Consider the following 24240-nt stretch of genomic DNA (forward strand, 5'->3'; position numbering starts at 1 on the left):
TTTTTTTTTGAGTTGGAATCTCACTCTGTTGCCCAGGCTGGAGGGCACTGGCACACTCTGCAGCCTTGACCTGCTGGGCTCAGGCAATCCTTCCACCTCAGTCTTCCGAGTCTTCCGAGTAGCTGGGACTACAGGCATGTGCCACCATGCCTGGCTAATTTTTCTTGATTTAATGTAGAGATGAGGTCTCGCCAAATTGCCCAGGCTGGTCTCAAATCCTTGGGTTCAGGCAGTACTCACCTTGGCCTCTCAAAGTGCTGGGATTATAGGCGTGAGCCACCAATATTTTATTTTTCATATCTTCTCATAGGCAAGTGTCATTCCAGGACAGGGATGTTGATAGGTTCTGTTTCACTCATGAACTCCATGCCTTCTTAGAGTGCTGGGCTAATAAGAAGGATTCTGAGCTAATGTCTACAGGATGTGGGTAGGGGATGGTGGCATCCATGGTGCTTATTTTCCCCATGGATGGTAAATTTTTCTCTTTCTGTGCCAAAGTAACCATTTGTTTACCAAGTTTTGTGGGTTCTACCTTTTAAATATTTTTTGAATCTGTCCCTTCACTTTCCCTCCTATTTCATTATTTTTTATGTGGATTTTTATGACAGTTTCCTACTTATTCTCCTTTCTTCAGTTACATACCCCATCAAAACACTGTATAGTGATGCCGTTATGCTCTTTATAGATATGATGCTATTACTTCCTTTAAAGATCCTGTGTCCTCCTGTGTGCTAAAGCATACATTTTTTAAGTGTGACATCCAAACTATCCATGCTTAGGCCTTTGTTTCCCTCTTCAGTGTCAGCATTCATTCTTCCCACCTTTTCTAATCTATGCTCCTACAAACTATTTGCAGTTCACTCAAAGTTATATCTGTTGAGTTTTATTTCCTTGTCTTTGCACATACCATTTCTTCTGCCTGTGAAAGAATTGAATTAAGCTTGGTAGGCTGGCACAGATTTTCTTTTTTTTTTGAGTCAGAGTCTCAGGCGCTCTTTCTGCCTCAGGCGCTCTTCCTGGGCTCAGGCACTCTTTCTGCCTCAGCCTTCCAAGTAGCTGGAACTACCACGCCTGGTTTATGTTTTGATTTATTGTAGAGATGCGGTCTCACCAAGTTTTCCAGGCTGGTCACGAACCCCTGAGCCCAGGCAATCCTTTTGCCTAGGTCTCCCACAGTGCTAGGATTATGGGCTTGAGCCACCGCGCCTAGCCTCCCCTCTTTTAAGGTATACTTTAATTGTCTGTTATTCACAGGTAGAATTAGCCATTCTCTTTTGTGTGTGTGTGTGTGTGTGTGTGTATGCATCTATATAGTATTGTTCACATTCCTTTTATTATGGCATCTACAGGTCAATGAATTTTGTTTTCATATTGATCATACTAATCCTACTATTCCTTCCCTTTGCCCCCTCCCCTCCACATTCACACTCTAGACTGCAGTTTCTCTGAAGCCAGAGATTGGTCTTATTTGACCTGAATCTCCAGTTCCTAGCACAGTGCATGCTCAATTATTAGAATAAAAGGGTCTTTCTTTCACAGATAAGGAAACTGATCCTGAAGGAATGTGATGTCACCAACATCCTGTGGTAAAACTGGGATATAAACCAGTTTGTTTTTATTCCAGATTTAATATTTCTTTCTTTCTTTTTTTTTTGAGTTGGAGTCTCACTCTGTTGCCCAGGCTGGAGTGCAGTGGCATGCTCATGGCCACTGCAGCCTCGGCTTGCTGGGCTCAGGCGATCCTTCTGCCTTAGCCTTCCAAGTAGCTGGGACTACAGGCGCGTGCCACTATACCAAGCTAATTTTTTTATTTATTGTAGAGACGAGGTCTCACAAGTCACCCAGGCTGGTCTCGAACCCCTGGATTCAGGCAATCCTCTTGCCTTCGCCTCCCAAAGTGCCGGGGTTACAGGCTTGAGCCACTGTACCCAGCAATATTTCTTTCTTTATACCTTGCCTGTAATATGTAAACTTAACAAATACTGTGCTGTAAGTTAGTGGTTCTTTCTGAATATAAAAATTGTGATAATGGAAATCTCCCTAAGTGGATAGGGACCACCCAGTTCTCTTTGGCTTAAATTAAAGCTTACAGATGAATAGGCTATATTTTTCATGATTGAGGGTGTGGATTTTGATAGAAAAGCCAATTGAACAAATTGCATGTGCTATTTTCCATGTTACATTGATGAATTTCTTTTGAATCTTGGAAAATAAGAGACAAGCAAAAGATGTTTAATATTTTCTAAAAGTTTATTTAGTTATAGTTGAATACTCATTCATTCAGTCAGTGAGTTTTTTTTTTTTGAGTTGGAGTCTCACTCTTTGTCACCCAGGCTGAAATGCAGTGGCATACTCATGGCTCACAGCCTCGACCTGCTGGGTTCAGGCGATTCTTCCACCTCAACCTTCCAAGTAGCTGGAGCTATAGACGCACACCACCACGGCCGGCTAGTTTTTGTGATTTACTGTAGAGACCAGGTCTCACCAAGTTGCCCAGGCTGGTCTAGAACCCCTAGAATCAGGCAGTCCTCTCGCCTCTGCCTCCCAAAGTGTGGGGATTACAGGCTGAGCCACCATGCCCTGCCTAGTCAGTGAGTTTTTTTTTCTGCTTGCTATAATCCATAACACTTGAAAACTTTTTTTGTTTGTTTTTTTGAGTTGGTGTCTCACTCTGTGTCCTAGTCTGGAGGGCAGTGGCACTTTCACAGCTCACTGCAGCCTAGACTTCCTGGGCTCAGGTGATTCTTTTGCCTCATCCTCTTATGTAGTAGGATCTACATGTGCCACAATCATGGCTGTTAATTTTTTGATTTTTTTTGTAGAGACAAAGTCTCACTGTTTCCTAGTCTGGTCTCGAACTCCCAGAGTCAAGCAATGCTTTTACCTTGGCTTCCCACGGTGCTAGGATTACAGGTCTGAGCCACAGTGCCCAGGCTCGAAAACTGTTTTAAGCAGTTTACATATGAAACCCTTAGGTAAGTACTGTTTTTCTTCTCATTTTACACATAAGATACAGAGATGAAGAGCTAAGGCCTCTGCTTTCAAGGTAATTGATAGTATAATGGAGGGAAAAGTATGGGAACGAGACAGAGTATTTGTTGAGTGACTGCACTTTGTCAGAAGCTACACTAAGCAAGTCTTATGCATTCTCATTTAAACCCTACAGAGGTACCAGGGGAGTATCCTTACCCTATTTCACAAAAGAGGGAAGTGAGACATGGAGAGATTAAGTAACTTATCCAGACTCAAAGGAAGCATCAGAGCTAGGAAGCATCAGAGATAGAATAGGAACTTCATTTAAACTGCCTTTAAACTCTCATTCTTTCTGTTGCTTTGTGCCACCTCTCTGTAGATACAAAATCACAGTGTTATGTTATTTCTGTAAAATTGTGTAAGGTGCATTGGGAGCGTAGGGGAAGGAACCCTAAATCTGTCTGGGACGGAGAGGAAGGTTTCACAAGGCAGGTTTTAATTGAGAAAAAGCAACTGATTAAGGGTTCTAGTCATGTGGGGGTGAGAGAATGTAGTGTATTGAGCAGTTGAGTACAACAATAAAGTGGGAGAAGATAATAGATTTTAAAATGTTTAGATAGGATTGATCAAACAGATTGCATATGAGGGTCAAAGAGGAGTCTAGGAATACTTACAGGTTTCTGGGTTTATGATGATACCATTTACTGAGGGGCTGAAACAGGATTTTTGGGAAAGTAATAGTGTAATTTGGGATCTATTGTGTTTAAGGGTCTTATGGGACATTCAAATGGTAGTTTGCGCTAGAAGTATTTGCACACATGGATCTGGTACTTTACTTGGAGGTGTAGGGTGCCCAGATAAAATATAGGATGCCAGGTTCAATTTGACTATTAAGCAGTGGTAATTTTTAATATAAGTATGTTGCATGCAATACTTGGAATATTTTTATTCTAACAAATATTTGTGGTTTATCCAGAAGTCAAATTTAGCTGAGTGTTTTGTATTTTTATTTGCTATATCTGGCAACCCTATATAGGTGATAACTGAAGCCATTAATGGGGATGAGATTGTTTAAGAAACAAGAGTAGAAAGAATAGAGTTCAGAGTAGAAAGCTGGGAATTGGGTTAATTCAGGGCCCTAACCAACAGTCTCAGTATTGCCTGGAAACTTGTTAGAAATGTATGTTCTCTCCTATGGATTAAAAAACTCTGGAGCTGGAGCCTAACGATCTATGGCTTTTTTTTTTTTTTTTTTTTTTTTTGAGAGAGAGAGCAGGATTTATTGAGAGGACAGAAAAGCTTCCACATTGGGAGGGGACCCAGGGGGTTGCCCACAATCTATGTTTTAACAGGACCTCTAGAAGGTTCTGATGCCATTGAATAAGGGTGAATATAAGAAGATCAGTGAAGATACTGTCTTAGTGTCTTAGTCATTTTGGTTGCTGCAGCAAATTACCATAGACTGAGTGACTTATAAACAATAGACACAAGGCTGGGTATGATGGCTCACGCCTATAATCCCAGCACTTTGTGAGGCGGAGATGAGAGGATTGCCTGAGCCCGCAGGTTCAAGACCAACCTGGACAACTTGGCAAGACCTCATCTCTACAGTAAAACAAAAATTAGCCGGGTGTGGTGGCGCACACCTGTAGTTCCAGCTTCTTGAAAGGCTGAGGTGGAACGATTGCCTGAGCCCAGCAGGTCGAGGCTGCCATGGCCATGAGCATGCTACTGCCCTCCAGCCTGGGCAACAAAGTAAGGCTGACTCAAAAAAACCCCCCAAAAACCCAAAAAACCAACAAATATTTATTTCTCATCGTTTTGGAGGTTGCAAATCTGAGATCAGAGTGTCAACATGTTTGGGTTTTGATGAGGGCCTTCTTCCCAGTTGCAGACTGCTAACCTTTTGTTGTAGACTTACATGGTGGAAAAAAGAGCAAGCTAGCTCAATTGCCTCTTCTTATAAGGGCATTTATGCCATTCCTGAGGAGCCAACTTCATGACTTAATTACCTCCAAAGGCCCCACCTCCAAATTCATCACAATTTAGGTATTAGGTTTTCAGCATAGGAATTTTGAGGAGACACAGACATATTTCAGTCTATTGCAGTTAGCAAGAAGTAGTAATGAATTTAAGTAACAAAACTAAAAGATAGTAGAATCATTTGCAGCGTTGTATGTATCTGGGAGGCCAAGTAAAATAAAGCCTAAGAGTATTAATTGGATTAGGATTAGATTATTTTAAAACAGTTTTGGCTGAAATATTAGCTTGATTGCATTGAGTTCAGGAGGGAATCAAAATGAAGATGTAGAGAAAGAATGAAGTATGTACGAGGTGTGACAATTAAGTTCATGAACTCATCCTAGAAAAAGTGCTACATACCTCATTGCTGAATATCATGATGGTCACCTTTGAAGTACTCCCTTTGGGAGGCTATACATCAATGCCAGCATCTATCCATCAAAGCAATTTTGGAACTTTTCTGGAATGGCCATCAGAGCTGTCATATTAACTTTGATGTCCTGAATGTCATCAAAATGTCTTCCTTTCAATATTTCCTTTATCTTAGGGTAAAGTCAGAAGTCATTGAGGACCAGATCAGGTGAGTAGGGAGAGTGTTCCAAGACAGTTATTTGTTTGCTGGTTAAAAACTCCCTTATGGCTCGGCTTGGTGGCTTAGGCACTTTGGGAGGCCAAGGCAAGAGGATTGTCTAAGTCCAGGGGTTCGAGACCAGCCTGGGCGACTTGGTGAGACCTCGTCTCTACAATTAAAAAAAATTAGCCAGGCATGGTGGCGTGTGCCTGTAGTTCCAGCTACTTGGAAGGCTGAGGTGGAAGGATTGCATGAGCCCAGCAGGTCAAGGCTGCGGTGCCTGTGAGCATGCCACCGCACTCCAGCCTGGATGACAGAGTGAGACTCCGACTCAAAAAAAAAAAAAAAACTTCCTCACACATAGTGTTGAGTAGCTGGTGCATTGTCATGATGCAAGAGATCCTTTGGGACTATTTTTGCACACGCCTTTCTCATGTCAAGATTTGCAGTTAAGATTTTTCTGTTTCTCTGTTGATATATATTTGATCTGCTATGCTTCTCACAGTCAGCTGACAATTTTGATGCACAATTTGACAAATTTTTGCAATGTTTTTGTCAGTTCTTCTCATTACTGGTCATCCTGACCCCTCTTCATCAGTAATACTTTCTCCCTCCTCAGAAAGACATTTAATTTGTACACGCCGTTCTCTTCATGGCATTATCCCCATAGACCTGGACTAACATGTCTCTGATTTCACTTATACTTTTGCCAAGTTTAACAAGAAAAATAATGTTTGTTGCTGTCATTCAAGCTCTGACATTCTCGCAACGGCATAGAAAAACACACAACAACAATAGTGAATGCCACTCAGCAAGACACCGCTACACATCGACATAAACACAGCTGTGAGACACTGATACACCAAGGTTATGAAACCATACCAAGTTGTTTGTACAGTGCTGCCAACATAAGTGCACTGTGGCAAGTTCGTGAATTAAGTGTCAGACTCGTATTTTTTCTCTAAGTTTGGTTGTAAAGGGAAGAAGGGGAAGGAAATAGTTCCTAAAGAAACAGATTCATTACAAGCTGAGGGGAATGGAGGTAGAGAGAGGCTGAAAATATAGAAAGATAGGATGGAGTGCTAAAAGAAGGGAGAGGGAAAGGGATCCAGAACACAAGCACTATTTTAACTGTGACTAAGAAGGACAGTTTGCTGGTTAATTTATAGGTATGGTTGGGTGCAGTGGCTCATGCCTGTAATCCCAGCACTTTTGGAAGCTGAGGCCAAAGGATTGCCTGAGTCTGGAGTTTGAGACCTGTCTGGGCAGTATGGTGAGACCTCATCTCTACAATAAATCAAAAAAATTAGCCTGTAGTCCCAGCTACTTGGAAGGCTGAAGCTTTGGAAGGATCACTTGAGCCTAGCAGGTGGAGGCTTCAGTGGCCGTGGCCGTGCCACTGCACTGCAGCCTGGGTAACAGAGTGAGACTCTGACTAAAATAAAATAAGAAATAAATAATTTGTAGGTATGGTGAAGGGAGCAGTCAAGATGAACTTCTGAGTTTTTACTTAGTTGCTTCTTTTAATTTGGTGAAATTGAAACATCAGTGAGCAGGAAATATGTGGTGTTGGAACTTGTGAGCTATGAAGGTTTAGAATAGTTACTTTGTGAAGTAAAATAAACCAATCAGGGAAATATAACAAGAGTATATGAAAAGTATTAGAAATTGAGTTAATGATAAGGCAAAGTAATTTTTAGTTGTATCTTCAACAGTCATTTGGGTATTTTGAAGGTGTATATAGTGCTTTTAATTTTTTCTTATTTTTTACAAGTGTCAATAAGTAAATATTGTTATTTAAATATAGAGTAAAGTTTAAGAATATTCTCTTTGGATTGAATGGATTCAGGTTTATTCATTCAACAAGTATTTATTTATATGTCATAATTAAGAATCTAATAATAGCCGGACACGGTGGATCTCACCTGTAATCCGAGCACTTTGGGAGGCTGAGGTGAGAGATTGCCTGAGCCCAGGGGTCTGAGACCAGCCTGGGCAACTTGGCAGGACCTCGTCTATACAATAACTCAAAAAATTAGCCAGGTGTAGTGGCATGTCCCTGTAGTTCCACCTACTTGGAAGGCTGAGGTGGAAGGATCACCTAAGCCCAGAAGACTGAGGCTGCAGTAGCCGTGAGTGTGCCACTGTACTCCAGCCTAGGCAACAGAGTGAGACTCCAACTCAAACAAAAACAACAAAAAAGAATCTAATAATAAGTATAAGAGCTAGTGTTTAGCAGGGCATGGTGACTCACACCTATAATCCCAGAATTTTAGGAGGTGGAGGTGAAGGGATTCTGAGTCCAGGGGTTCGAGACCAGCCCAGGCAACTTGATGAGACCTCATCTCTACTATATATCAAAAAATTAGCTGGGCATGGTGGTACACATCTGTGGTCCCAACGACTTGGAAGGCTGAGGTGGAAGGATTGCCTGAGTCTAGCAGGTTGAGGCTGCGGCAGCCGTGAGCGTGCCAATGCACTCCAGCTTGGACAACAGAGTGAGACTCCTACTTAAACAAACAAACAAAAAAACTAGCATTTTTGCTGGGCTCAGGCGATCCTTCCGCTTCAGTCTTCCAAGTAGCTGGAACTACAGGCATGTGCTACCATGCCCAGCTTTTTAAAAAATTTGTTGTAGAGATGAGGTCTCACAAAGTTGCCCAGGCTGGTCATGAACCCCTGAGATCAAGCAATCCTCTCGCCTCGTCCTCCCAAAGTGCTGGGATTACAGGCTTGAGGCACCGTGCCCAGCCAGGGCTAGCATTTTTGCATGCATAGTGTGCTTTTGGTTAGTTGTAAGATACATACTTTATTTGTATTAAATCATTTACCTCCCCCTGGTTTCTTCCCCGCAATGGCACTATGGGCTAGGTAATGTTATCTTTATTTTACAGATAAGGAAATTGAAACTAAGAAAAATTAATAACTTGTTTAGGTGCCAAGATAACATCTGTTTCTATCTGCTGTTAGAACTTGAACTCAAAGTCTTCTCTGTTGTGTTATGTTGACTGTGCTGGGCACTGAGTGTACACAAGTGAAAAAAAATATGGTCCTGTCCATAGTGCACATGGTTCTTTCAGTCTAGTGTGTATGGAGGCGGGGAGAGGGGTGTTAGGCATTAATCAAATATCATTCAAATAAATATGAAGTAATGTATTATGGTAGGTACTGAGAGAAAGGAGATGGGGGAGACTACAACAGGGGAACTTTCAGTTGAGGGTTAAGGTTTGAATTCATTGTAATAATTATTTTGTAATTCTTATTTTGCACATTTATAAAGGTGATAGCATGGGTTTTAGAATAGAGAGACCTTGGTTAGATTCCCATTTGTGCACTTAGGTTTGTGACCTTGGGCAAGTGGCTGAACACCTATAAGCTTCACTTTTCTTATCTCTAAAGAAAATATAATAGTTTCTATTTTATAAACAGCACCTCTTTTGGTACTGTAATATACATCATGGGGATTAATGCAGTGGTGAGTTAATGCAGTGGTGAGTTAATGCAGTGGTTTCTAGTCTTTGACATTAATATCTAAAGAAATTCTGAAGTAACTTTGGGAGCTGACATAGTTTTGCTACTTGTAAAGAGATTAAAAACACAACTGCTGTTTATTATCATCATTTTTCAGAAAAGTAAGACTGTTTTTTTAAACTTTCTGTTTTGAAATACCCCCTCCTCCCAGAAAAAAAGATGGTTGTGAACTCAGGATAAAGGGCAGCCCTTTTCTAGATAGGTATTTACATTAAAAAAAAAAAATGTTATGCCAGACGAGGTGGCTTAAACCTATTATCCCAGCACTTTGGGAGGCTCAGGCGAGAGGACTGCCTGAGCGCAGGGGTTCAAGACCAGCCTGGGCAACTTGGTGAGACCTTGTCTCTACAATAAACAACAACAAAAAAATGAGCTGGATGGGGTGGCACACACCTGTGGTTTCAACTACTTGGAAGACTGAGGCAGAAGAGTCATCTGAGCCCAGCAGGTAGAGGCTATGGTGGCTGTGAGCATGCCACTGTACTCCAGACTGGGGGGCAGTGAGACTCCTACTCAAAAAAAAAAAAAAAAAAAAAAATATATATATATGTATGTATGTATGTATGTTACATGATTACATTTTATTTTGAAGCATATTAAAGATTGTATTAAGAACAAATAAGCCGGGCTCAGTGGCTCAGCCTGTAATCCCGCACTTTTGGGAAGCTGAGGTGAGTGGATTGTCTGAGCCCGTGGGTTCGAGACCCGCCTGGGCAGTGAGACCTCATCTCTACAATAAATAAAAAAAAAAAATCAGCCAGGCATGGTTGCGCATGCCTGTAATTCCGGCTACTTGGAAGGCTGTGGAGGAAGGGTTGCCGGAGCCCAGCAGGCGAGGCTGCGGTGGCCGGGAGCGGCCACTGCACTCCAGTTTGGGCGACCGAGTGAGACTCCAACTCAAAAAAAAAAAAAAGAACAAATAAGATTTTGGTTGTGATGATTTTATATATAATGATCAGGTTGTAGTGAAACTCTTGTACTTTTTTTACCATTAACAGAAAACACAACTTGTAAGTTTATTGGTTAAAATTATTAATTGGGGTCCAAATCCTAAATCATTCAGATTTAATTTCATATATCACTCCCTTTTAAACACAGCCTAAAACACAGGTAGTGCTCAGCATGGAATAGCTATGGATTACTCTCATATATCAAGATTACATTTGAAAAGTAGATAAAACCGTAGTAAAAGATTCTCTAATTCTGAAAGATTATCTTTATGAAGATTAAATGTAGCCTAATAACTTGTAAATTTTGACTTTTGTGGTATTTGTGAATGTGATTCTGATTATAATGTGTAAGAGATAAATATGATAGAATCATTTGTTGCTTGAATTTCTGGTTTACTTAGGTATACTGTATTCATATTTCTCTTTCTCTCTCTTGTTTTTTAACAAGGAATATGGATGTGCCCAACAACCAAAAACTCAAGAAAATGCATTGAAAATAAGTGCTGTATTTTCGGTCAATGACAGTCCTCTTGGTAAGAAATGGGACTGTATAAGTTAATTACAATTAATATGTTTATTCTGACCAGTGAAGTCGAAGGCACCTCTTTGTATATGTCTTTTCCTTTAGAACTGTGCTTTTCTTTTTTTTTTTTTTTTTTGAGTTGGAGTCTCACTCTGTCGCCCAGGCTGGAGGGCAGTGGCACGCTCCCGGCCACCGCAGTCTTGACCCACTGGCCTTCGGCAATCCTTCCGCCTCAGTCTTCCGAGTAGCCAGAACTACAGGCACGCGCTACCACGCCCGGCTAATTTTTTGATTTATTGTATAGATGAGGTCTCGCCAAGTTGCCCAGGTGGGTCTCGAACCCACGGGCTCAGGCAATCCACTCACCTCAGCCTCCTAAAGGTGCAGGATTATAGGCTGAGCCACCGAGCCCGGCAGAACTGTGTTTTTCAAACTGTAGGTGGCGAGTCTTGACTAGCATTTTGAAAAATGAAACAGAGCCACAGAAATTGAAGTAGTAGACACTGGGAACACTAAAAAGTGAGAAAAAGTGGGGAGGCAGGGAGGAGGTTAGGGTTCAGAAATTACTGGTTGAATATGATGTTCATTATCTGGAGAATGGGTCACCTGAAGTCCAGTCACCATCACTGCACAATATATCCATGTTACAAATAGGTACTTGTACCTCTTAAATCTAAAATGCAATAAAATTATATTTGTAAAAGAGATACAGTAAGAATTATATTGGAGTGTGATAAGAAAATGTAGTAAGACGCTGTATTGCGTCACAAAACTTGGTTATAGTAATTAAATTATACACACAAATATATGTATGTGAGAGCTGGGTTATGATGTTAAATATATTTCTTATTATGAGTCATAGTAAAAAAATATTGGAAACTCCTATTTTGGAGTGCTTATTGTTTCGTTAGTGTTGGATTTCAAGACAGGGAATTTGTCCTGAAAAAGAGAAACTGTATATGCATTAATATTGATACTAAAACATTTTTTCATCTTGTTTTGTTTTGATAGCCCAACAGTTGACCCCAGGCTTCCAGCTTTCTCTTGCATCACCTGTCCCAAATATATTGCTTCCTTCAGTTCCAGCCGTAGCTCTTCAGGTTTTTTGTTCTGGTTGTAAAAAAATGCTTTATAAGGGGCAAACTGCATATCATAAGACAGGATCTACTCAGCTCTACTGTTCCACACGATGCATCACTGGATATTCTGCACCTGTCTGCCTACCACCTCCTCCCAAGAAAACCTGCACAAACTGCTTGAAGTATAAAATTCTTAAAACATCCCTGCTTACTTTATTGAGCATATCTGTAGTTTAGTTCAAACATGCTATTACTACTTTAAATCTCTTTAACATGTAACTGTGGAAATCGCGTTTTAGTTAGTAGAGGAATTTGCAAATTCTAAAGTTTTGCAACATTAGATAAGTGACTTGATGTTAGAAGTATTGCCTAAACCAGTTTTGTATCTCTTTCAGTTTAAATTTTACTGTGGTAAGAAATAACAAACCATTTGTGGGAATTGTAGGAATACTCATGTATCCTGTAATTGCAGACAACAACTGTTTAAAATTATTTAACAGTTATCTTGAAAGTTAAGTATAGACTGAAGTAGTACTATTCTTAATAGTATACAAAAGTTATTTAATTCTTTAGAAGTTAAAACTCTTCCTGAGTTGTACCCCACCATTTTAAAATAAAAAAATTAGAAAAAAAAAAGGAAGGTAAAAACTCTAAATGGTTAAAAATAGTATTTCTAATGTCCTTGTGAACTATTATTGGAGTCATTGTTGCTTGACAATAATAAATAATACTTAGATGCAGAGAGAGGAAAAAAACAGAGAAAAAGTCACATAAACCTTTCTCTGCCTTAGTATATTTGAAGGATTTGGCCTGTTTTGCCTATTTCTGTGGTAGTCTAATTCCAGGAATACAGTGTATTGTCAGTAGTCACTAACAGCAAAAAAAGTTAAGAGCAGGATTTCAGATTGTGGCTCTGTCACTTAATTATCTCTGTGATCTTGGGCTAGATATTTAATTTTTCTAAGCCTCAGTTTCTCATCAGTAAATAATAACTGTTTTCTAGGATTTTAATGAGACAGTGTTATCACATGGTCTAGCACATAGCAAGGGCTTAAATGGAATCCTGTTATTATTAATAATATGATTTATATAATCATATATTACTATTTATGATTAATATTATGTATAATTAATATTTATAGCCCCTGTTTTGTCTTTGGACATCTGTGACAGTTTATCTGCTTGGCTTGTTGATCTCAAGTACCTAGAAGTGGATCCTGCTAAAATGGAAATTTCCAACTAAGAAAGAGAGAGGGGTGGGCATAGTGGCTTACACCTGTAATCTCAGCACTTTGGGAGGCCCAGGCAGGAGGGTTGCTTGAGCTCAGGATTTTGAGACAAACCTGGGCAACATAGTGAGGGCTTGTCTCTACAAAAAATTTTTAAAAATTAGTCGGGTGTGGTGGCATGCGCCTGTAGTCCCAGCTGTATAATACAGGAGGTTGAGGTGGAGCTCAGGAGGTCAGAGCTGTACTGAGCTGTGAGTATGCCACTGCACTCCAGCCTGGGTGACAGAGTGAGACCCCGACTCAAAAAAAAAAAAGATACAGTTAGATAAAATTATTTGTTAAAAATTAAGAGCTGCGTGCAGTGACTCACACATCTATGATCCCAGCACTTTGGGAGGCAGAGGTGAGAGGATTTCCTAAGCCCAGGGGTTCGAGATGAGCCTGGGCAACTTGGCAAGACTTGTCTCTAAAATAAACAAACAGATAAACAAATAATTAATTAATTGGCTGGTCATGGTGACATGCACCTGTAGTTCCAGCTACTTGGAAGGCTGAAGCAGAAGGATTACCTGAGCCCAGCAAGTTGAGGTTGTGGTGGCTGTGAGCATGCCACTGCACTCCAGCATGGGCAGCAGAGTGAGACTCTGACTAAAAATAAATAAGTAAATAAATAAAATTGTAAATGTGTTATTTAAGTACTCAAAATTAGTTTCGTTGTAAAATGCTCTTCTAATACCTTACTTTAACACTTTATGTCATTCACATGAAACCCATCTGCAAGAGTGTATTTCATTTTCTATTTTAGATACTGCTTCAACATATCAAATATCAAAATAAAATAAATTAAATTTTAAATAACACAACCCAGCTGATACATCCAGATGCATATTGTTTGCTTAAAAGTAGTCACCCTTGTCAGTGACGTACCATAGTGCTGCCACTCTTATTAAAAAAAGTTTTTATTTTTGGATCAAGGTCTTTGTCACCCAAGCTGGAGTGCAGTGGCACAATCATGGCTTATTTCAGCCTCAAACCTTGGGTTCCGATGATATTTTTGCTTCAGCCTCCTGAGTAACTGAGACTATAGGTACACACCACCACACCACCTGGCTAATTTTTTTTTGGTTTTTGTAGAGGTAAATTCTCTCTATGTTACTTAGGCTGATCTCAAACTTCTGGGCTCAGGCAGTCCTCTCACCTCAGCCTCCCAAAGTGTTGAGATTATAGGTGAGAGCCACTGTCCCTGGTCATACTGCTTTGTTTTTAGTGGAAAAATCACTTTTCAAAATTAATACATGTGTGTATAAACATGTTCACTTCGTTTCCATGATTCATTTTCATGTTTTTAAGGTTAAGTGAGTTTTAGAAGATTAAAATAATTGTTTTTATTTCATGGTTTACCATGGAACAGTCTTGTGTAATAAAGGTACAAGATGAGAGGCAGGATGGTGGAATGATTAACCCCATGGACTGTAGAATCAGATGGCCTGGATTTGTATTACAGCCTTACTGCTTACTAGCAGAATGACTTCAACAAGCCATTCAACCACTGATTTAGTCTTCTCATCTGTAAAATGGCAATTATAACAATACTTACCTCATAGTGTTTTTGTGATAGTTAAATTGGATAATTTGAGTAAAGAGAATAATGACTGGCACATAGTAGTTACTCAACATACTGTAGTATATAATATTATTACCATTATTATTCTTTACTTTGTGGTCCACACTAGTGTTTGTAATTAATATTTATTTCCTTCAGTTTTTATAATTGTCAGAAGAATGGCAATATTTGGCTTCTCTTTTACTCTGGTATTGCTGTTAGTGCTTATTGCAATAATTAACTCTTACAAATTGGCTCTAGGAATCTTCCAGAGTCATTCAGTTATTTGTATTCTTCCTATCTCATTCTTGTTTCCATCTCTTCTCAGATAACAAAGCCATAACAGCTCTTTGTCATGTTTCTTTGATCTTTTCAGTTATAGCTAAATTTTATATATCATGCTTATTTTTTATCTTAATCTTTGGTAGCTCATCTGTTTTCCAAAATCTTGCATTTTTAATTTTTAAAAATTTCATTTTTCATTCCTATTTCTACTCTTGGCAGCTGCTGGCTAGTAAGATAACCAAGTGGCCAGGTGCAGTGGTTCACATCTGTAATCCCAGCACTTTGGGAGGCTTAGGTGGGAGAATGACTTGAACCCAGGAGTTTGAGACCAGCCTGGCTATATATAGTAAGACCTGGACTCTACAAAAAATTTTAAAAATTAGCTGTGTGTTGTAGTATGCACCTGTAGTCCCAGCTGCTGGAGAGGCTGAGTGAGCCCAGGTCGAGGCTGCTGTGATCGTGCCACTGCATTCCATTGCACTCCAGCTTGGGCAACAGAGTGAAGCTCCCACTTAAAAAGAAAAAAAAAAAAAGAACCAAGTTACTTGTCTAGAGTTGTGGGATGGCCACTGAATCTCGTCCTATTGGATGAAACTTGGTTGAAGCCGAAAGCTTCAATGTTTTTGCTATGAGCATCTATATTTTAAATGTATATATTTTAAATATAAATATATATTATATTTTAAATATAATTCTTGCAACACATTTATGAATTAGGTGTTATTAACCCTATTTTATCCATGAGGAAATTGAGATCGTAATGCTGATTAGTAACATAACTTATTATGAAACCCAGATTTGCAGATGCCTTAATCTAGGGCCTTTTTCTACCATACAGTAGCTGCCTGTAGTAAATGTTGTTTTATTTTTTATTTTTATTTTTTTGAGTTGGAGTCTCACTCTATCGCCCAGACTGGAGTGCAGTGGCACGCTCCCGGCCACCGCAGCCTCGATCTGCTGGGCTCTGGTGATCTTTCCGCCTCAGCCTTCCAAGTAGCCGGAACTACAGGTGTGCGCTACCACACCCAGCTAGTTTTTGATTTATTGTAGAGACGATACATAAATCCAGGCGGGTCTCGAACCCGGGCTCAGGCAATCCACTCGCCTCAGCTTCCCAAAGTGCTGGGATTACAGGCTGAGCCACCGAGCCCGGCCGTAAATGTTGTTTTAGATCACAAAGAGGAATAAGTTACAGTTGTGAAGAACACATTTCATTTTGTCTTTGTTATTTATTTTTAGAGACATTTTAAATCCAAAGGATGTGATCACAACCCGATTTGAAAATTCCTCTCTTAGCAAAGATTTCTGCAGCCAATCATGCCTCTCTTCTTATGAGCTAAAGAAAAAACCTGTTGTTACCATATATACCAATAGCATTTCAACTAAGTGCAGTATGTGTCAGAAGAATGCTGATGTAAGTTACATTTTACCTTTCTTGGGATTCTGCTCAGCAACCAGAGAGATTTTTAAAACTGGTTCTGCTTACTTTGTACGTGTGTTTGTGTGTTTATTTCCTAGATTCGATTTGAAGTTAAATATCAAAATGTGGTACATGGTCTTTGTAGTGATGCCTGTTTTTCAAAATTTCACTCTACTAACAACCTCACCATGAACTGTTGTGAGAACTGTGGGAGCTATTGCTATAGTAGCTCTGGTCCTTGCCAATCTCAGAAGGTTTTTAGTTCAACAAGTGTCACGGCATACAAGCAGGTATGAATATTAGTCTGTTGCATGTTGTTGGGCTGTCTCGTTTTGATTTGACTGTACAGGGATAAGTATAAAATGAGTGAACTCTTCTCATTAATTTCATCGTGGTGTGTGATTTTTTCCTCCAGGCAAATGGATAGATTCTGATATGATGGTGAAATGATATAGGTGTACTGAGTCCCTTTTCAAGGTTCCCTTTGTGGCTAACAATTTATAAATGCAATTTCAAGATTTGCTGTGAGCATGAAATATTTTGTGATGCATTGATAGTGAAGAAAATTCCGTATTGTAAATAAACCATGAGCAAGAATTCAGATGCTAAAATCAGTGAATCTAAATGAAGCATATCTTTTTCACTTTAAAATTTGTCTTGGAATGAATTGTAGTTATTTGGACAACATTATTCTGTAAGAACACTTTGGGTAATTTTATTTATTGCAATGAATAATGGATTAGGCTTGTTACTAAATATATCGCTTTGTGCCAGTGTAATTACTAATTGGTTTGTAGTTTTAAAAAGTTAATTTTCTTAAAAAGTATGTAAATGATAATTAAACCTTTTTTTGGTTAGCAAAATTGTTACTTCCTTGAGCAGTTGGTAATGGTCATTCATCGTTGACAAGTATCTCTTTTTTAAGACTTGGTACTTTGGTAATCTGGTTACTATATTCACAGGAGAAGAATCCATGTTATTTTATATATGACCCAAAAATCACTTCCATTTCTAATTTTGTTACTAGTATTGTTCTCTGTCTATTGTAACTGCATAAATTATGCTCCTCTTTGACTAGGAAGATTGTGTAGTGAAACTTCACAGTTTATATTTCTCTGAGAGACCTTTAGTGTGTCAATGACAGCATAGTATAGTGGTTAGGAGCCTGAATGTTGAAGTCTGATGAAATGAGTTTGATTTCCTATTTCTTCTGCTTATCTGTTAATATAATTAAAGTTAATTTAAACTTTTTGTTAATGTACTTCCTTAAAGCACTTCAGTATGTTGAGAGGATTCTATGATACAGTATTTATAAATTGCTTAGCATGGGACCTGGCTCATGGTAAACATTCAGTAAGTAATAATATTGGTTATTGATTGGGTGCGGTGGCTCAAGCCTGTAATCTCAGCACTTTGGGAGGCGGAGGTGAGAGGATTGCCTGAGCTCAGGGGTTCGAGACCAGCCTGGGCAATTTGGTAAGACCTCATCTCTACAATAAGTGAAAAAATAAGCCAGGCGTGGTAGCGCGTGCCTGTAGTTCCAGCTGCTTGGAAGGCTGAGGTGAAAGGATTGCCTGAGCCCAGCAGATAAAGTCTGCGGTGGCTGTGAGTATGCCACTTCACTCTAGCCTAGGTGACAGAGTGAGACTCTGACTCAAAAAAATAACAATATTGGTTATGTGAACAATAGCCATTATTATCATTATTTCTTAAAACATGAGTAAACTTACAGGCATATTTTATTATGAAGCTCAGCTTGAAAAACAGCTCTGTAGGATCTCCTAATATACATTAAATATCATTTATCTCTCTTGCTAGAGTCTCACAAGTTAAGTGACCTTAAAGGTGGTGGACTCTTCTAGATTGATGTTCATGTCTGTACTGAGGATGGCTTTTTGGTTCATGGATTAACTGGTTATTGGTGATGAAAAAGCATGTAATGAATATCTAATTCTTTACTTGTAACATGTTTTATTTGGCTAAATTATCTGAGTAGTTACTAATTTTTTTCAGTTTCTATTTTATTGTCTGGAAGAACTTATTTTCCTACATCTCAATAGTGTCGTCTCATTATCATGCTCAAATATTTCACCCAAAGGCAGTGGTTGTAGGTTGCTTTTCTTTTTTGTTTTTTGAACAATATGTACATATGTATGCTTGTACTAGGTCTCTAAATGTTATTTTATTTTAATAGAATTCAGCCCAAACTCCTCCATATGCCCTGGGGAAATCAGTGAGGCCCTCAGCTGAGATGATTGAGACTACGAATGACTCAGGAAAAACAGAGCTTTTCTGCTCTATTAATTGCTTATCTGCTTACAGAGTTAAGACTGTTACTTCTTCAGGTAATGCTTAAATTTGATAAATTTATAGGTTTAATAACTACTGGAGAAGAATGTAACTGCTTTTCTTTCATTTTGTTACAAACTAAATTTTATCTACTGGTTAAATAAAGACCCAAGATCGATTTACTTTTTAAAGAAATGATTTTTACATGAAAATAGTTTTTCATTGATGTTCTTGGTTGTAGTATATACAGTATTATTATAGTTTCATATGTGAGAAGAAAGAAAAAGCTTATAACTTCAACTTAGTTTTTGAGTAAGTGGGACGTATATATGAGTTATATAAGTAGGTTGATTGGAATTATAGATTTTTGTAAAGTTCTTTGGGTTTTGTTTTTCTATATTATTTGGTTTTTTCTTTTTTTATTCTCCTAATTAATTTTTGGATCATTTATTCATTTGTATAACTTATTCATTGGTTTTTATTTTTTGTCACCAAGGTGTCCAGGTCTCGTGTCATAGTTGTAAAACTTCAGCAATACCTCAGTATCATCTAGCCATGTCAAATGGAGCTATACACAGCTTCTGCAGCTCTAATTGTGTGGTGGCTTTTCAGGTATGAACTAAGAGAGTACCTCATTTCTGCAGTTCTCCTAGGCATTGATCTGTGGTAAAATGTTGACTGCTGAAGCTCTATACTTAGGAAAGTTTAAATTTTAAGTTAAAAACAAAAACAATTCTCGCTGGGTGTAGTAGCTCACTCCTGTAATTCCAGCACTTTGGGAGGCTGAGGCGGGAGAATTACTTGATCCCAGGAATTCAGGATAAGCTTAGGTAACATAGTGAGACCTCATGTCTACAAAAAATTTTAAAAAATTAGCTAGGTGTGGTGACGCATACCTGGGAGGCTACTGGGGAGGCTGAGTCCCAGCTACTGGGGAGGCTGAGGCGGAAGGAAGTCCAGGCTGTGGTGAGCTGCTGCACTCCAGCGTGGGTGGACAGAGTGAGACTTTATTAAATAAATAAATAAATAAAACAACCCCAAACAATAAAGCAATTCTTTTCAACCTGGGTCCTGAAGGTCATTTCTAGAAAATGTTTGAGCCCAGATGTTGGACCTCAACATTTTCTTACTTATTCAGGATCCTTGCCTAAATTGTATTCCATCTATTCCTTTTCTCTCTGGGCTCTCTCTCTTTCAAAAGAATGGAAGCTAGGATATGGTTTAGGTAGGTGGTATGGTGAAGAATGGTAGCTTGATGGGATCATGTGTCCCTTCTTCTCATTCTGGGTCAGATACCTAATGACTCCTGGCATGAAATTTTAAGCATCTGCTTGTCCCATTTTCTCCTCATTCTCTGCAGTACACACAGAAAGAGTAGAGTTTAGTGATCTCCCCTAGGTGGGAAGATAACCTGATGGACCATCCCTGGCATCAAGGAGAAAAAGACTACTGGTTGCCACTATGTCTTAATAGCCGTCAGGAACGGTTTGGTGATGGGAGTGCAGGGGAAAGAAGAGAACTGCTCTAATTTATTAGAGGCATAGGCTAGAGGTATTTGTCTGGAAAGCCTGAATTTGAGTCCTTGACCATTTAATGTTGTATGTCTATTCTGGAAGTAGGCCATTTAAACTCTTTCTGTGGGATACAAAGTTTTAAAAAAATGTTATCCAGGCTCGGTGACTCAGCCTGTAATCCTGCGCTTTGGGAGGCTGAAGTGAGTGAATTGCCTGAGCCCGCGGGTTCGAGACCTGCCTGGGCAACTTGGCAAGACCTCATCTCTACAATAAATAAAAAATTAGCCAGGCGTGGTAGCGCGCACCTGTACTTCCAGCTACTTGGAAGGCTGAGGCGGAAGGAGCCCAGCAGGTCAAGGCTGCGGTGGCCGGGAGTGGCCACTGCACTCCAGTCTGGGCGATGGAGTGAGACTCCAACTCAAAAAAAAAAAAAAAAAAATGTTTATAGGGGACTTATTTATTAAAATGAGGAAATTAAAATTGCCAAGTTATATTATTTCTCAGTTGATAAATCTTTGCCTTATTTGTATTTGTTCAGAATGTATTTAACAAGCCAAAAGGAACAAACTCTTCAGCAGTGCCCCTGTCTCAGGGCCAAGTGGTTGTAAGCCCACCCTCCAGGTCAGCCGTGTCAGCAGGAGGAGTTAACACCTCTGCCATTGTCCCCAGCACCATCAGTGGTTCTGCTGCAGCCAGTCTCCAGTCTCTTGCTGAAAAATCCCAGCAAGTTGCTTTAACCCATACAGTTGTTAAACTCAAGTGCCAGCACTGTAACCATCTGTTTGCCACAAAACCAGAACTTCTTTTCTACAAGGTAAAGAGAGATCATGAAACAGATTGAATATAAACTAATCCAGTAGAAGCACTTTTGTCTTTTCACCTTTGATAACTACTCAGTTTGCTTTGAAATGAGAAGGAAAAAGTTTTCTTAATTGTTCAGTTAGATCATAATGACTGTTATTCTTTACAGGGCAAAATGTTTCTGTTTTGTGGCAAGACTTGCTCTGATGATTACAAAAAGAAAAATAAAGTAATGGCAATGTGTGACTACTGTAAACTGCAGAAGATTATAAAGGAGACTGTGCGATTCTCAGGGGTTGATAAGCCATTCTGTAGTGAAGGTAAAGAAAAGAGTTCAATTTTTATCCTCAGAGCATGTAGCTTTTTTTTAAGATTAGAAAATATAAGTTTATTTAAAAAGTAAACTAGAGAGAGAGAAAGAAAGAGGAGATTCACCTCCCCAAAGTAGGGAAGGGTTCCAAAGCCAGGAAACGTGGTGATAGCCATAGCTCAAAGAGCACATGACCACACCAGAGTCTAGTAAGGCAATGGCAGTGATGGTCTCGCAATGGCCATAGTTATGAAATAATTCTTGATGAGTTGGGCAATTAATTCGTATTTAATTTTCTAGTATTTTTGGTCTTAGTATATTAGAGGCTTTTTATATTGCGTTTATGCTTAATTCACTTTAAGTCTATCTTTTTGAATGCTGTAATAATCTCCATAAAGAAGAACTTTCAAAATAATTAGTTTGGTGATATTAACAGAAAATCTCTTCTTAAATTTAGCTATGCAGAGTGATATAATGGATAGTGGAGACTTACGAGATGGTAGGGGAAGGGGATGAGGGATGAAAAAATTATCTATTGGGTACAATGTACACTACTCAGGTGTCCGGTAGACTAAACACTCAGTTCATCCATGTAACCCAAAACCACTTGTACCCGTAAAGCTATTGAAAAAACAAAACAAAACAAAGTTTAGCTATGACATGAGACATCTTTTTGTTTTTGTACCCCTTTGTAAAGGGGGAGCTTAAACAATCACTGTTTCTTGGTAAGAAACTTTTACACTCTGATGTTTCTTAATATAGATGGCCTGATATTTAGAGTATATTTAAAAGGTGATATGAGTTTGATTTGTGAACATAGAGACTTATTCTTTAACCTAGAGACAAAGAAGAAAGACCGTAGAAACTCACTGTACCTCGTTTAAGTTAACGTAAATTTGATGTTTTTTTCCTTTCATCTCTTCTGGTTTTCAGTTTGCAAATTCCTCTCTGCCCGTGACTTTGGAGAACGATGGGGAAACTACTGTAAGATGTGCAGCTATTGTTCACAGACATCCCCAAATTTGATAGAAAATCGATTGGAGGGCAAGTTAGAAGAGTTTTGTTGTGAAGATTGCATGTCTAAATTTACAGTTCTGTTTTATCAGGTAAATGTAATATGCTTTTTTGGTGCTCTGAAGTTAGTGCAAATTATTTTCTATTTAAATTATGTTAATGCATTCACAGTCGACAAATTTTTCACTTTCCTAATACTGAGAGTGGGTGAAAATAAAAAAATCTGAAGCTGGTTGCTGCAAACTTCTGTCTTTAAGCACAAGTGAAGTGGTCTTTTCTAAATTTTCACCTTTTTCACAATACAGCTGAAAGTTTCAGATATATCCAGTATTTGCCTCAGATACCACTCTAACTAGCATTCTGTACTTTGTATTTTTATTCAGATTATAAACCAAATATATATTCATTTATAGTGCATCATTACATCACTATCTGTCTCACTATCACTAATAGGTAGACTGGATCACTTTCGACCTTGGATATCTCGTCAGCATATATTTCTTCATTTTCTGTAATTATGATAAATTATTTTTAATATTGAAGTATGAAAACCCTGAAATATCAAAATACAAGTGTACAACACTAATCACAACAAAATAATGACCAACTTATGATTTTTAGCAACTACGTAAATCAACATTGTGCAATTGATATCAGATAATTATCTTAATTAACTTTCCCCTTGCCTCACTATTCATTTTCAAGCAAAATATAATAACACATATATATGACAATGTTGCAGCATTCAGAAACAGAATTTGCAAAGATGTAAATTCACGTCAGTGGCAACCAGGGACAGAATTTGGAATGACGTAAATTCACATCAGTGGCAACCAGCAATGTAATTTGGAATGATGTAAATTCATGTCAGCGATAGCGAATGAGTTAAGAAAAATGTCATGTTTAGAACTGAGTAAAAATTATGGACTACTGTAGCAAAATTTGGTTGGTTATAAACATGAAATCTTTGAGGTAGAGTGTGGGATTTCTGGACACTTTGTTGTATGTTCCTTTTATTTTTGCCTTCTTATAAGGCACGTTGACCTTATTTGTATCTTTGAGTTCTTTCCAGTTAGAACTGCAGATAATGTTGCCTTAAGTGGCTCTCATTCAGGTTACTCTGAGGAATTCGAAGCCAGACTTTGTTCTCATTTCATAGGTCAAATGACAATGACTGACAACCTTACCCACCTTGGTTTTTATAAAGTTACTTTTTTTTTTTTTTTTTGAGATAAGGTCTTGCTGGGTTACCCAGGCTGGTCTCAAACTTCTGAGCTTAAGTGATCCTCTTGCCCTGGCCTCCCAAAGTGCTGGGATTACAGGTGTGAGGCACTGTGCTCAGCCAGAATAACCTTTTTCAATTTATTGTAGCTACCAACAATAGCTACAATAAATTGGACCACTAATACATGTCTGGTGTTCTACAAGTGTTTTTTAATCCTCACCATAGTCCCAAGAGGTAGGTATATTGTTACTAATTTATAAATAAGGAAAAGGAGCAAGGTCCAGGGAGGTTAAGCAACGTGCCTTTGTGAAAGCAGGTAGGTGACAGCTAGACAGCATCTATCACACTATAGTGAAATTACTGTTCATTTGTCTACCTCACCTCCAAAATAAAATTTTCTTGAGGGAGAGGGTAATACCATTTTCATCATTATGTACCCAGGGCAAATCATAGTGCTTAAGACAAAAGATGTCTAATTAGATATTTGTTGAACGAATAAAGTTTTTATCACTCCAAAGTCCGTATTCCATTAGCTGTCATAAGCTGCAACTTAATTCTTTTAAAAGTACACCCTGGCTGGGTGCAATGGTTCACACCTGTAATCCTAGCACTTTGGGAGACCAAGGTGGAAGAATCACTTGAGCCTAGGAGTTCGAGATCAACCTGGGCAACATAGTGAGACCTTGTTTCTACAAAAAAACACAAAATATCTGCTGGGTGTGGTGACAGGCACCTGTAGTCCCTCACACTTGGGAGGCTGAAGTAGAAGGATCACTTGAACACAAGAAGCCAGGATTGCATCACTGCATTCCAACTTGGGTGACTGAGTGAGACCCTGTTTAAAAAAAAAAAAAGGTAGCTAGACATGGGGTGGCAAAGATGAGACGATTGCCTGAGCTAA

At 38.9% G+C, this 24240-nt stretch overlaps 1 protein-coding gene across 1 annotated transcript in view; it reads left to right on the forward strand.

The window, feature by feature from the left end:
* ZMYM6 (zinc finger MYM-type containing 6) overlaps positions 1–24240 on the forward strand; it is a 52555-nt gene that overhangs the window by 2988 nt on the left and 25327 nt on the right. Inside the window, exons 3-11 of the mRNA XM_008054542.1 lie at positions 10496–10580; positions 11582–11831; positions 16006–16180; positions 16285–16476; positions 18381–18531; positions 18972–19087; positions 20528–20803; positions 20960–21110; positions 22034–22206. Of these exons, the coding sequence (XP_008052733.1) occupies positions 10496–10580; positions 11582–11831; positions 16006–16180; positions 16285–16476; positions 18381–18531; positions 18972–19087; positions 20528–20803; positions 20960–21110; positions 22034–22206 (1569 nt within the window). The remainder of the gene's footprint in view (positions 1–10495; positions 10581–11581; positions 11832–16005; positions 16181–16284; positions 16477–18380; positions 18532–18971; positions 19088–20527; positions 20804–20959; positions 21111–22033; positions 22207–24240) is intronic.

This window comes from Carlito syrichta, unplaced genomic scaffold (genome assembly GCF_000164805.1).
Source record: "Carlito syrichta isolate Samal-C Ts95f unplaced genomic scaffold, Tarsius_syrichta-2.0.1 Scaffold296312, whole genome shotgun sequence".
In the NCBI taxonomy this organism is placed as follows: Eukaryota; Metazoa; Chordata; class Mammalia; order Primates; family Tarsiidae; genus Carlito; species Carlito syrichta.